Genomic DNA, 14,083 nt, shown 5'->3' with positions numbered 1-14,083 from the left:
ACCTATACCAGTCCTTAAAAGGACTTTTGTGGCCCTATTAGTTAGCGTTTGGTGTCCCTAACAGTCTGTTCCTGCCCCACACAGCAACCTCTCCATCCGCAAACCGCAAGACCATCACTACTCACAGAGTGCTGACCTCTTCTAACAGCTGTTCAGCTGGGGTCCAGGGTGTCGGACCCCCACCAATCTGATATTGATGAACTATCTAGAGGATAGGTATTTAATATAAATTCCTGGATAACCCCTTTAACTATTTAAAAGGCCCCTGCATTAAATTAACTAAACGGTGGTTAAAAAGTGTTACCACCCATTTTGTGAGGAAATGCAAACTGCCCATTACTTTGGAGAAGTGACATTACGGTGATGCTTCCTGACCAAATCTGTGTAGAAGGTACTGACAAATAGTCTACATTCTACAGGCAATACAATGGCTGCCTATAGCAGGGAATCATGTTAAAGAGGAATAACACTAAGATTTACTGGCATAAAACCAGAAAACAGCTTAAAGGAGTTCCCATATTAATTTTTTTATTAGGCAGGGAACATTATAAAGGGACATTTTTTCTATTTTACAAAGTCCCCACTGCTTCAATCCTTGCAGCGTCATGTGTCGTACACATTACTCTGCAGCCAATCACTGGCCTCAGCGGTGATGTACCATTCGTGCATATATGACCACTGGGGCCAGAGACTGACTGCAGTGCTCAGATGAACTATGAATGTGATGTCATCACTACAAGCCCAGAAGGACATTATAAAGGGAGTCTGTCATCTATTTTATTCATATAGAATTGCCCAAATCACACTGTAGGTTTCAAATACAGATCACAAATGCGGCACATGCGCAGTCCCTTCATTGATGTCGCAGCCCACATTTGGTATTGTATGGCACATGATGTGCACAGAAGCAGAATTTGGGTAGCAGGGGATAATGACATCAGGAGGATACTAGGCAGGATTATAGCCAGACGGGAGGAGTTATCAATGAGTAATGCCTGGTTAAAGTCTTGGGGACCCGGGCACTTGCAGCAATAGACAACGCCCCTGGGCATTTGCAAGCTCGTTGGCATATGGCTTCAAAGTTAATTTTTTAACCATCAGACAAAGCAATAAAAGGTACCATTTGTGATTGCAGTCGTTTTACAAGAGTTTTTAGATGACTGAATAATGAAAAGTTCTAGGACTTTTAGTTTGCGATTTATCTTCTCAATATCCGTTTGCTGTTGGTGAATGGAACCATTCTTGTTTTCACTCAAACAATTAAAATCCATTGTGACCTTACATTTCTCATAGTTCCAGGGAATCATCATTACTGAACACAGCAGTAGTGAACTAATAGTTTGCTACAATACACCAATGAGTCCAGGCTGTTCAGCTAGAGCCAAGTGCACATCTTTGCTTAGATTCCGGTATTCTGTTTCGGCAGAATACTGGAACAGCCGTATCCAGCATCTGCCGGTACCCAATGAATCCCATTCGCCAAAACGGGGTTCATCGGGTGTCCCCAGTGAATAATAGCCTTTTACCAGACAAAATTGGGAAATGGTGGACGTCTGCCCTTACTGCTCAATCATTTAGTGGGAATGATACAGTGATAACTAAATATATAAATACCGTATATACATTTAGTTCCTGCCCACTGATCAGAGTGGCCAGCGCAGTCAGCGAGCTCTTCGCCTGTACTCCCGAGACGCTCCAATGAACCCGCCGCAGGGAGCGATGCCTGTGTGAGCGGTAAGCGCTTGCTACTGGTAATCCAGGCTTCTCTCTAGGCGGTGGTTTAATTACACAGCGTGGCGGGAGTACAGGAGCAGAGCTCACTGACAGTGCTGGCCACGCTGATCAGTGAGCAGGAACTAAATGTATATATTTATACATGAATATATATTCTCTATAGTTAAGACTGTATCGTCCCCACTAAATGAGGGAGTAGTGATGGCAGACGCTCAGCACCTCCCAGCCCATCTTCCTAGTCAGTGCAGCGCTCTGCTGTTAGGAAGATGGATGTCCCTTAGGCTACTTTCACATCTGTGCTTTGTATTCTGGTTTTAAGATCAGGCATAGGATCTAAAAACCGGAACAAAACGGATCAGGATGCATCCGTTCTGTTTGGATGTGGTTGTATTAAATAGACAATGAACAAACAGGATCCGTCAGTAAAAACAATGTAAGTCAATGGGTGACGGATCCTTTTTTTTTTTTTTAGGATCTTAAAAAAAAAAATGATCTGGCACCAGTGACTTACATTGTTTTTAGTGCTGGATCTGGTTTGTTCCATTTCGTAGACCGGACTGCAGCTTGCATCCTGATCTGATTTGTACCCACTGACAATGCATGGGGACAAAACAGAAGCGTTTTGCTCCGGTTTTGAGATCCTCTTCCTGATCTCAAAACCAGAGTACAAAGCGCAGATGTGAAAGTAGCCTTAGCTCTCTGAAAAAGATCACTGCTAATGGACATTTCAGCTTTCTACTATAAATAAACGTTTTGCCTAAATAAAGTATATTAGAAAAATGCTCCCTGTCCCTACACATTACCCAAAAAATAAAAATAAATGACAGTTACACTTTAATGATTGGCTAGATGAGAGGTAAGTCACCCTGGAATGTGTAAGTTTAAAGGGGTAGGCCAATTTTTTTCCTAAATGCATGCAGTGTCCCTAGCAGCTGTACAGAGGCATTTCTCTCACTTCATCGCTGGCTACAAGTCACCCGGCTGCCACTGGCCCATGTAAACAATGGCGAGCTGTGCCGGTCCTGTCCTTTAGAATCAAGCTGGCAGCAGTCATGTGATTTAGGCCTCATGCACACAACCATCTGCAATCTGCAAAATACAAATAACGTCCATGTCGTACATTTTTTGCGGACCCTTTGACTACCAGTATACATGTTCTATGTTATTGCGGAACAAATTATATGGATAGCACACGGATCATCCATGTACTTTCCGCAGTCGTATGTCTGTTCCGTAAAAAGATGCAGAAATGCAAAATGCAAACCACAGACCTATTAAGGTCAATGTGTCTGCAAAAAAATGCGAATGGCACACAGACCGCTTCTGTATTCTGCATAAAATGGCTATGGTTGTGTGCATGAGGCCTTACATTACCTCTTTCCTGGCTATATCCTCTTCCCGTCGCTGGACTGGTTCGGCTGCTGTCCTGCACAGAAGAGGATGCAGCAAACTGTCAGTAGATCATATGATGGGACAGCAGGGGGCCTTCTAACCAGCAAGGAAGTGGTAAGAGAAATACTTCTATACTGCTGTAACAGCTGCTACTTTATACACTTTAAGACCATTTAGGAAAAATGGTAAGAATTGACCAAACGCTTTAAAGAATTACATCCCCTACAATTAGTTCAGACCCCAGACCAGCACCCTGTAATTAATTCTGACCCCAGACTAAGCCCTACAAATACTTCAGACCCTAGACCAGAAAATAAAAAATATATATACTCAACACTTCCAGACACCACTAGACTGATGCTGGCCAGAGCCAGGACATGGTGTTTCTTGGGCCCTCAGCAGTACTTCCATCTATGCCCCTCTTCCAGAGCATGTATGGCAGTAGGGCTATAGGGTCTGAACAGTTGGTGTCCCCGGTCCATATTCAGAAAGTAGTGCACCAGTTCAGTACTCCTGTTATAGACAGAGCATGGTTGCTGGTCCCCGGTGGTGGAATTAGTATTTCAATTTCTTTGGCTTCACACACAGTAATATTTACTATAGTAGGTCAGCTACCAATATAAAACATAAAAACAAGCAGCACAATGAAATATTTGGCGATTTTATAAAATAGATCATTGATAATTCACTACAGGTTTTAATCTGTGTTTCTAATCTGTTCACTCTTGAGGGTTCTCTTTGTAATATACCAGATAACAATGCGAACCTTTCACGCACATTAAATATTGAAATTCCTGAACGTACATCCATCATGATAAGGAAATTCTTCACCTTCGTCTATAGCAGCTTTGTCACACTGACTTGAGACATACATGGCTATATAGGTTTTCGGTTTATATATGTTTTTCTTCACATCTGCTCATCACTATGTTGTTAAAGGAACTGAATCCCACCTCCTCTTAAGTTTGTAACTACTGTGACTGTATGGGGGACTGACTGAAAGCTTTTAATACATTGTTTACACTATGCTTCAGTATAGCCTGAACCACTGAATCTAAAAGCATCGTCTTGTCTTTGGAAAATGACTTCCAGGATTCTTGGGGATCACTTTTTTAGGTTGATCAAGATTCTTGCAGTCTTTAAGTTCTTTGCTTCGATCTACTGACATCTAATATTAAAACAGTCGCCCTCTGTTGGCAGTTTGTCTAACAAGTACTGCCCTCTAGTGGTAAAAATATGTTTACCTCCAACTCTCTAAAACAGTTGACAAAGCTCACATGCCTGACAGGACATCTACCCAAGCAGAGCAGCTAGCACTCCGTGCCAAGGTCTTCAGGAAACAGTAGGCATTTTACATTTCTATGTCCTTAGCGGCTGAAGGTGCTCCTAGGTAGGGTCATATTATACAATATAACACCCCAGTGTCTGGTCTACCGCCAAGGTCTTAAAGATACATCTACAGTAATCTACATTTAGTTTCCCATGTCGTTTATGGTGCCTATAGAGCTGATCGCAGTCTCTCATTCTCGGGCTCGGTTTCTGCTCCGACTTCTATGTGCTTATAGCTTGTGAAGACTTTTAGTCTGAATCAGTCTCCAGATCAGAAGATTCTTGTTGTTGTAGCATCTTTTGTGCAGCTTCATCTAAAGGCTCCAGCCTTCCATCAGATGTTACTCCCATGGGTTGGATGATTTGCTCTCTGTACACAAAAAAAAAACACATTTGATTAAATATCAATGACTCCAAACTGTTGTCAAAGACACAAAGAAATATTAAAGTGGTCTTTCGACCACTTCTGGGACCTCCCCTACTAGGTGAACAGGGGTCCATCAAATGATACACCATGAGAGGTATCTAATACAGGGGGAGACTGAATGGAGACGTAACCCAGCACGCCCATTACCTCTTGCCAATAAAGTCTATAGGAAAATGTCTGTAAACACCATGGGGGAGATTTATCAAACTGGTGTAAAGTAGAACTAGTTAGTTGCCCATAACAACCAATCAGATTCCTCCTTTCATTTTCCAAAGGAGCTGTGAAAAATGGAGTCTGATTGGTTGCTATGGGCAACTAAGCCAGTTCTACAACTCTCCCCCCATGTACTGTGCTGTGTGTGCAAGATGTGGGGCCATAAGGGAATGACGTTGCCACTGCCCTGAAACATCAACCATGGGGCAGATGTTTGAAGAATGTAAGAGCCAGCCTCCTTGACTTCAAGGGAATCTGTCACCTGCTTTTACCATTTTAAGCTGTCACCATCGCCATGTTCACTAAAGTACCTGATTTCCTGCAGTCGTCTTCTTACTTTATTTCGTTTTGTCCTTTTGATAAAAAAGCCCTCTTTGTGATATGCTAATGAGGCTCTAAGGTGCCCAGAGGGGCGTTTTTTTCCTCTCTGGTGCCCAGTGACGCCCCCCCCCCCCCCCTGCAGTGCCCAGCCAACCTTGATTTGAATCCCAAGAATGCCTCCTGATCCAGAAATAACCTCCCACAGCCTCGGCAAACGGTTCCGCCCCCTCCCCGCGTCATCGTCTACCTTCTAGAAATGCCCAGTCCTTCTTCCTGTCGGCGGTCAGAAATCTCGCGCAGACGCAGTACCGCATGCGCCCTGCGTGATCATCAACCTGCTCAGGGCAACAGCGCTCAGATTACGTCACTGGGCCCGGCGCATGCCCAGTAAGACTTTTGAGGCTGTTGCCCTCAGGAGCTTGATGATCGTGCAGGCGCAGGCGGTACTGCGCCTGCGCGAGTTTTCTGGCCGCCGACAGGAAGAAGGACGGGGCATTTCTAGAAGGTAGACGATGACACGGGGAGGGGGCGGAACCGTTTGCCGGGGCTGTGGGAGGATATTTCAGGATCAGGAGGCGTTCTTGGGATTCAAATCAAGGCTGGCAGGGCACTGCAGGGGGGGCCGGGGGGGGAGTCACTGGGCACCAGAGAGGAAAAAAACGCCCCTCTGGGCACCTTGGAGCCTCATTAGCATATCATACTTTCAGGGTCCATTCACACGTCCGCAAAAAAATGGGTCCAGATCTGTTCCGCAATGTTGTGGAACGGATACGGACGGACACATTCATTTGTAGACATGGACAAGAAAAGGCATTTCTATTTAAAGTGCCGACCATGTGCGGTCCGCACATGGTCGGAAGAAGTGGTCAGAAGAAGTGTGAATGAACCCTTAAAAGGGTATTCTGGCTAGACGAAGTTATTCCCTGGACAGGAGATAACTGCTTGTTTAGTGAGAGTCCGCCAACAAGGAGTTTAGATTATCATAACAATGGGGGACCAGTGTCACCTGATTGAATGGAGCAGTGTGCCCCACCGCTCCATTCACCTCTATGGGACAGCCAAAGATAGCTGAGCAATGTACGTGGCGATCTACAGCAGTCCCCTTAGAACTGTATGGAGTGGTGATGTGCATGTGCAACCAGTGCTCCATTCAAATGGGAGACATGGGTGTCCTGTTCTCAAAACCAGTGGGGGTTCCAGCTGTCATCATTCTAAGGGTCCATTCACACATGCGTATGTGTATTGCGGATCCGCAAAACACAGACACCGGCAATGTGCGTTCCGCATTTTGTGGACTGCACATCGCCAGCACTATAATAGAAAATGTTCTATTTTTTTCGGGAACAGAATTGCGGATCCGGAAATGCGGATCGGACAGCACATAATGTGGCCCCATAGAAATGAACGGGTCAGCAATTCCGTTCCGTAAAATGCGGAACAGAATTGCGGACGTGTGAATGGACCCTTACGGTTATACTCTGTCCAGTGGATAACAAGTTGTAACTGGAACACTCCTTTAGGCCCTAAGTAATATGTTCTCTTGGGTCAACCAAGTACCAGTATGGGAAAAGTCAAGGAAGACGTCTTCATATAGAGATAATGGAGGGGATTTATCAAAACTGGTGTAAAGGAAAACTGGCTTTGTTGCCCATAGCAACCAATCAGATTCTGCCTTTCATTTTTCAGAGCTCCTGGTTGCCATCGGCAACTAAGCCAGTTTACCTTTACACCAGTTTTGATAACTTCCCCCCATAATCTTTCATTTCATATTCCTTAATGCAGCTAGGATAGGCCCACCTAGCACATGACACGGGCCTGTATACGCGGTTACCATTTTAACTGAGAGCCGCCTAGCCACTTACCACCTGACTGTGGGTATATGCAACGTGCACGCATGGGACAGACATTGTGAAACCTACTGACTCTCTGCTGTAAGGACATCTGATATTTGCACAGCGGTCCTGTGCCAGGCTGATTAGTCATAAAGATGCTTCATTTGACCCAATATAACTAAGGAGCTACCTAGGAAGAAAAAAAAAAAAAAAAGTACAACAACCAAAGTGGTCAATTTCTCACCGAGATAACTTGTCAAACATGCTGACCAGTTTCATAGCCTCGTACTCTTTCTGCTCGTCTGTCATCCCGTCCATAGGATTGGGCTGCTTCTCTTCTACACGTCCGGTCACAGGGTTAATGCTGCACAGATACATTAATGGAAGAAAGGAAGTCACCTCAACATCCACCCTGTCATACTTAACTGGATCAGCTCCTCAGTTTCCAGATCTCTGCTTGCAGTCATTCAATAGAAAGCATCATTGCTTACATCCGGCATATCAAAATCCTGCTAATGTAATAAAGACACAGGTTCATGGCCTGTTACATAGCTCTGAGAACTGTACTGGAGGGGATAATTCCCACGGTGCTAACAGGGCAGGTTGGAGGTGAACACTGGGAGGTACACGTTGCCCATAGGCTACATTTGCACTGTGGTTGGAGTGTCCATTCGCCATATGCACTGCATACTTCAGACACAGTCATTGGTCCCACTTCACTCGATAGAGGCAGATAAGAGCGCCATTTTGGCCTGCACGGGGCTGGTGTAGGATTTTTTTTAGTCTTCTGCACTATTCTACATGCAATATACTGCATGGTATAATATGTTTTTAATATAGCAGCCTATGGATGACAGATGCTACTGTATGGCTTTGCAGTGGCATACATCTGAGGCATTGGCCCTATACCTCTGACGTACACTTACTACACTACAAACATATGGGGTCATTTATCTAACTGGTGTAAAGTAGAACTGGCTTAGTTGCCCATAGCAACCAATCAGATTCCAGCTTTCATTTTTGGACAGCTCCTTTGGAAAATGAATGGTGGAATCTGATTGGTTGCTATGGGCAACTAAGCCAGTTCTACTTTAAACCAATTTGATAAATTACCCCAATAGTGCAAATTGACCATTAAAAATATATATTGCGGGGGCGTGGCCTGACTGCCGGCATGAGAGCACGCACCTGAGAGCGGCTCCGTTCCCTGTACTAAATCCTGATCAATCCTGCCAAGCTGTCTATGCCAAATACCGAGTGGCAAGTGCAGAGGAAAAGAGGGAAGACCAGGCACCCTGATATGGGTCCCAGCAAGACGCAATCGGCGGCTGAGAAGCTAAAGGAATATGCCCGCCAAGACAATCAGCAGGGCGCCGCTGCTCCCGCCACTCCACGCGCGGCTACTCGCGGTCAGGCTGCGCAGCAGTTAGAGCCTGAAGATGCTGGGGAACCAGAAATTACCCTGAAAGCAGTATCGGAGCAGCTTCTAACGGCGATCTCCTCTTGCCAGTCCTCCCTCACGTGTAAGATTGAGGAGGTACGGGTGGATCTGGGCCTGTTGAGACAGGACGTACAGCAGCTGAGGGAGAGGGTGAAGCAGACGGAAGACCGGGTGTCGGCGCTGGAGGATTATACTAGGCCTTTGGACACCAGACTGCAGGAGGTGGAGAGATCAGTGGGGCTATGGCGGCAGAAGTGCGACGACCTGGAGAATCGGTCCCGCCGCAACAACGTGCGGATTCTAGGTATGCCTGAGAGAGCGGAGGGGAGGGATCCTGCTAATTTCCTGGAGGCATGGTTCAAGGCCCAGTTTCCCGATGCCGCGTTCTCGACAGCGTATGTGGTTGAAAGGGCGCATAGAATCCCTGCTAGACCGCCCCCCCCGGGAGCCCCGCCGAGACCTTTGCTGGCCCGCATGCTCAACTGGAAGGACCGGGACTTAATCCTCAGCCAGGCAAGATGCAAGGGAGCGTTGACGTGTGACAACTAGAGTTGAGCGAACACCTGGATGTTCGGGTTCGAGAAGTTCGGCCGAACATCCCGGAAATGTTCGGGTTCGGGATCCGAACCCGATCCGAACTTCGTCCCGAACCCGAACCCCATTGAAGTCAATGGGGACCCGAACTTTTCGGCACTAAAAAGGCTGTAAAACAGCCCAGGAAAGAGCTAGAGGGCTGCAAAAGGCAGCAACATGTAGGTAAATCCCCTGCAAACAAATGTGGATAGGGAAATGAATTAAAATAAAAATTAAATAAATAAAAATTAACCAAAATCAATTGGAGAGAGGTTCCATAGCAGAGAATCTGGCTTCCCGTCACCCACCACTGGAACAGTCCATTCTCAGATATTTAGGCCCCGGCACCCAGGCAGAGGAGAGAGGTCCCGTAACAGAGAATCTGTCTTCATGTCAGCAGAGAATTAGTCTGCATGTCATAGCAGAGAATGAGGCTTCACGTCAGCCACCACTGCAACAGTCCATTGGCATATATTTAGGCCTAGCACACAGGCAGAGCAGAGAGGTCCCGTAACAGACAATCTGGCTTCATGTCAGCAGAGAATCAGTCTGCATGTCATAGCAGAGAATGAGGCTTCACGTCACCCACCACTGCAACAGTCCATTGGCATATATTTAGGCCTAGCACACAGGCAGAGCAGAGAGGTCCCGTAACAGACAATCTGGCTTCATGTCAGCAGAGAATCAGTCTGCATGTCATAGCAGAGAATGAGGCTTCACGTCACCCACCACTGCAACAGTCCATTGGCATATATTTAGGCCTAGCACACAGGCAGAGCAGAGAGGTCCCGTAACAGACAATCTGGCTTCATGACAGCAGAGAATTAGTCTGCATGTCATAGCAGAGAATGAGGCTTCACGTCAGCCACCACTGCAACAGTCCATTGGCATATATTTAGGCCCAGCACCCAGGCAGAGGAGAGAGGTCCCGTAACAGACAATCTGGCTTCATGTCAGCAGAGAATTAGTCTGCATGTCATAGCAGAGAATCAGGCTTCACGTCAGCCACCACTGCAACAGTCCATTGTCATAAATTTAGGCCCAGCACCCAGGCAGAGGAGAGAGGTCCCGTAACAGACAATCTGGCTTCATGTCAGCAGAGAATTAGTCTGCATGTCATAGCAGAGAATGAGGCTTCACGTCAGCCACCACTGCAACAGTCCATTGGCATATATTTAGGCCTAGCACACAGGCAGAGCAGAGAGGTCCCGTAACAGACAATCTGGCTTCATGACAGCAGAGAATCAGTCTGCATGTCATAGCAGAGAATCAGGCTTCACGTCAGCCACCACTGCAACAGTCCATTGTCATAAATTTAGGCCCAGAACCCAGGCAGAGGAGAAAGGTCCCGTAACAGACAATCTGGCTTCATGTCAGCAGAGAATCAGTCTTCATATCATAGCAGAGAATCAGGCTTCACGTCACCCACCACTGCAACAGTCAATTTTCATAAATTTAGGCCCAGAACCCAGGCAGAGGAGAAAGGTCCCGTAACAGACAATCTGGCTTCATGTCAGCAGAGAATCAGTCTTCATATCATAGCAGAGAATCAGGCTTCACGTCACCCACCACTGCAACAGTCAATTGTCATAAATTTAGGCCCAGCACCCAGGCAGAGGAGAGAGCTCCCGTAACAGAGGATCTGGCTTCATGTCAGCAGAGAATCAGTCTGCATGTCATAGCAGAGAATGAGGCTTCACGTCACCCACCACTGCAACAGTCCATTGGCATATATTTAGGCCTAGCACACAGGCAGAGGAGAGGTTCATTCAACTTTGGGTAGCCTCGCAATATAATGGTAAAATGAAAATAAAAATAGGATTGAATGAGGAAGTGCCCTGGAGTCCAATAATATATGGTTATGGGGAGGTAGTTAATGTCTAATCTGGACAAGGGACGGACAGGTCCTGTGGGATCCATGCCTGGTTCATTTTTATGAACGTCAGCTTGTCCACATTGGCTGTAGACAGGCGGCTGCGTTTGTCTGTAATGACGCCCCCTGCCGTGCTGAATACACGTTCAGACAAAACGCTGGCTGCCGGGCAGGCCAGCACCTCCAAGGCATAAAAGGCTAGCTCTGGCCACGTGGACAATTTAGAGACCCAGAAGTTGAATGGGGCCGAACCATCAGTCAGTACGTGGAGGGGTGTGCACACGTACTGTTCCACCATGTTAGTGAAATGTTGCCTCCTGCTAACACGTTGCGTATCAGGTGGTGGTGCAGTTAGCTGTGGCGTGTTGACAAAAGTTTTCCACATCTCTGCCATGCTAACCCTGCCCTCAGAGGAGCTGGCCGTGACACAGCTGCCTTGGCGACCTCTTGCTCCTCCTCTGCCTTGGCCTTGGGCTTCCACTTGTTCCCCTGTGACATTTGGGAATGCTCTCAGTAGCGCGTCTACCAACGTGCGCTTGTACTCGCGCATCTTCCTATCACGCTCCAGTGCAGGAAGTAAGGTGGGCACATTGTCTTTGTAGCGTGGATCCAGCAGGGTGGCAACCCAGTAGTCCGCACAGGTTAAAATGTGGGCAACTCTGCTGTCGTTGCGCAGGCACTGCAGCATGTAGTCGCTCATGTGTGCCAGGCTGCCCAGGGATAAGGACAAGCTGTCCTCTGTGGGAGGCGTATCGTCATCGTCCTGCCTTTCCCCCCAGCCACGCACCAGTGATGGACCCGAGCTGCGTTGGGTGCCACCCCGCTGTGACCATGCTTCATCCTCATCCTCCTCCACCTCCTCCTCATCCTCGTCCTCCTCGTCCTCCAGTAGTGGGCCCTGGCTGGCCACATTTGTACCTGGCCTCTGCTGTTGCCAAAAACCTCCCTCTGAGTCACTTCGAAGAGACTGGCCTGAAAGTGCTAAAAATGACCCCTCTTCCTCCTCCTCCTCCTCCTCCTCCTGGGCCACCTCCTCTTCCATCATCGCCCTAAGTGTTTTCTCAAGGAGACATAGAAGTGGTATTGTAACGCTGATAACGGTGTCATCGCCACTGGCCATGTTGGTGGAGTACTCGAAACAGCGCAACAGGGCACACAGGTCTCGCATGGAGGCCCAGTCATTGGTGGTGAAGTGGTGCTGTTCTGTAGTGCGACTGACCCGTGCGTGCTGCAGCTGAAACTCCACTATGGCCTGCTGCTGCTCGCACAGTCTGTCCAGCATGTGCAAGGTGGAGTTCCACCTGGTGGGCACGTCGCATATGAGGCGGTGAGCGGGAAGGCCGAAGTTACGCTGTAGCGCAGACAGGCGAGCAGCAGCAGGATGTGAACGCCGGAAGCGCGAACAGACGGCCCGCACTTTATGCAGCAGCTCTGACATGTCGGGGTAGTTGTGAATGAACTTCTGCACCACCAAATTCAGCACATGCGCCAAGCAAGGGATGTGCGTCAAATTGGCTAGTCCCAGAGCTGCAACGAGATTTCGCCCATTATCACACACCACCAGGCCGGGCTTGAGGCTCACCGGCAGCAACCACTCGTCGGTCTGTTGTTCTATACCCCGCCACAACTCCTGTGCGGTGTGGGGCCTGTCCCCCAAACATATGAGTTTCAGAATGGCCTGCTGACGTTTACCCCGGGCTGTGCTGAAGTTGGTGGTGAAGGTGTGTGGCTGACTGGATGAGCAGGTGGAAGAAGAGGAGGAGGAAGCCGAGAAGGAGGAGGTGGCAACAGGAGGCAAAGAATGTTGCCCTGCGATCCTTGGCGGCGGAAGGACGTGCGCCAAACAGCTCTCCGCCTGGGGCCCAGCTGCCACTACATTTACCCAGTGTGCAGTTAGGGAGATATAGCGTCCCTGGCCGTGCTTACTGGTCCACGTATCTGTGGTTAGGTGGACCTTGCTACAGATGGCGTTGCGCAGTGCACACTTGATTTTATGGGATACTTGGTTGTGCAGGGAAGGCACGGCTCTCTTGGAGAAGTAGTGCCGGCTGGGAACAACATACTGTGGGACAGCAAGCGACATGAGCTGTTTGAAGCTGTCTGTGTCCACCAGCCTAAATGACAGCATTTCATAGGCCAGTAGTTTAGAAATGCTGGCATTCAGGGCCAGGGATCGAGGGTGGCTAGGTGGGAATTTACGCTTTCTATCAAATGTTTGTGAGATGGAGAGCTGAACGCTGGCGTGTGACATGGTTGAGACGCTTGGTGACGGAGGTGGTGGTGGTGGTGTTGGTGGTACATCCCCTGTTTGCTGGGCGGCAGGTGCCAACGTTCCTCCAGAGGCGGAGGAAGAGGCCGAGGCGGCAGCAGCAGAATAGGCCGAGGCGGCAGCAGCAGAAGAGGTAGCAGGGGGAGCCTGAGTGACTTCCTTGGTTTTAAGGTGTTTACTCCACTGCAGTTCATGCTTTGCATGCAGGTGCCTGGTCATGCAGGTTGTGCTCAGGTTCAGAACGTTAATGCCTCGCTTCAGGCTCTGATGGCACAGCGTGCAAACCACTCGGGTCTTGTCGTCAGCACATTGTTTGAAGAAGTGCCATGCCAGGGAACTCCTTGAAGCTGCCTTTGGGGTGCTCGGTCCCAGATGGCGGCGGTCAGTAGCAGGCGGAGTCTCTTGGCGGCGGGTGTTCTGCTTTTGCCCACTGCTCCCTCTTTTGCTACGCTGTTGGCTCGGTCTCACCACTGCCTCTTCCTCCGAACTGTGAAAGTCAGTGGCACGACCTTCATTCCATGTGGGGTCTAGGACCTCATCGTCCCCTGCATCGTCTTCCACCCAGTCTTGATCCCTGACCTCCTGTTCAGTCTGCACACTGCAGAAAGACGCAGCAGTTGGCACCTGTGTTTCGTCATCATCAGAGACATGCTGAGGTGGTATTCCCATGTCCTCATCA

The 14,083-nt window shown here is 48.3% G+C and overlaps 1 protein-coding gene across 1 annotated transcript in view; it reads right to left on the bottom strand.

The window, feature by feature from the left end:
* Positions 1–3,771: 3,771 nt before the first annotated feature.
* The window catches only part of RIC8A (RIC8 guanine nucleotide exchange factor A), a 60,783-nt gene continuing 50,471 nt past the window's right edge, over positions 3,772–14,083 (bottom strand). Inside the window, exons 9-10 of the mRNA XM_044281593.1 lie at positions 7,493–7,612; positions 3,772–4,825 (exon numbers count right to left, since the gene is read on the bottom strand). Of these exons, the coding sequence (XP_044137528.1) occupies positions 4,705–4,825; positions 7,493–7,612 (241 nt within the window). The 3' untranslated portion in view covers positions 3,772–4,704. The remainder of the gene's footprint in view (positions 4,826–7,492; positions 7,613–14,083) is intronic.

This window comes from Bufo gargarizans, chromosome 2, assembly GCF_014858855.1.
Source record: "Bufo gargarizans isolate SCDJY-AF-19 chromosome 2, ASM1485885v1, whole genome shotgun sequence".
Lineage (NCBI taxonomy): Eukaryota > Metazoa > Chordata > Amphibia > Anura > Bufonidae > Bufo > Bufo gargarizans.
Note: the sequence above shows the minus strand (reverse complement) of the source record. Positions and strands in the feature narration are given on the sequence as shown.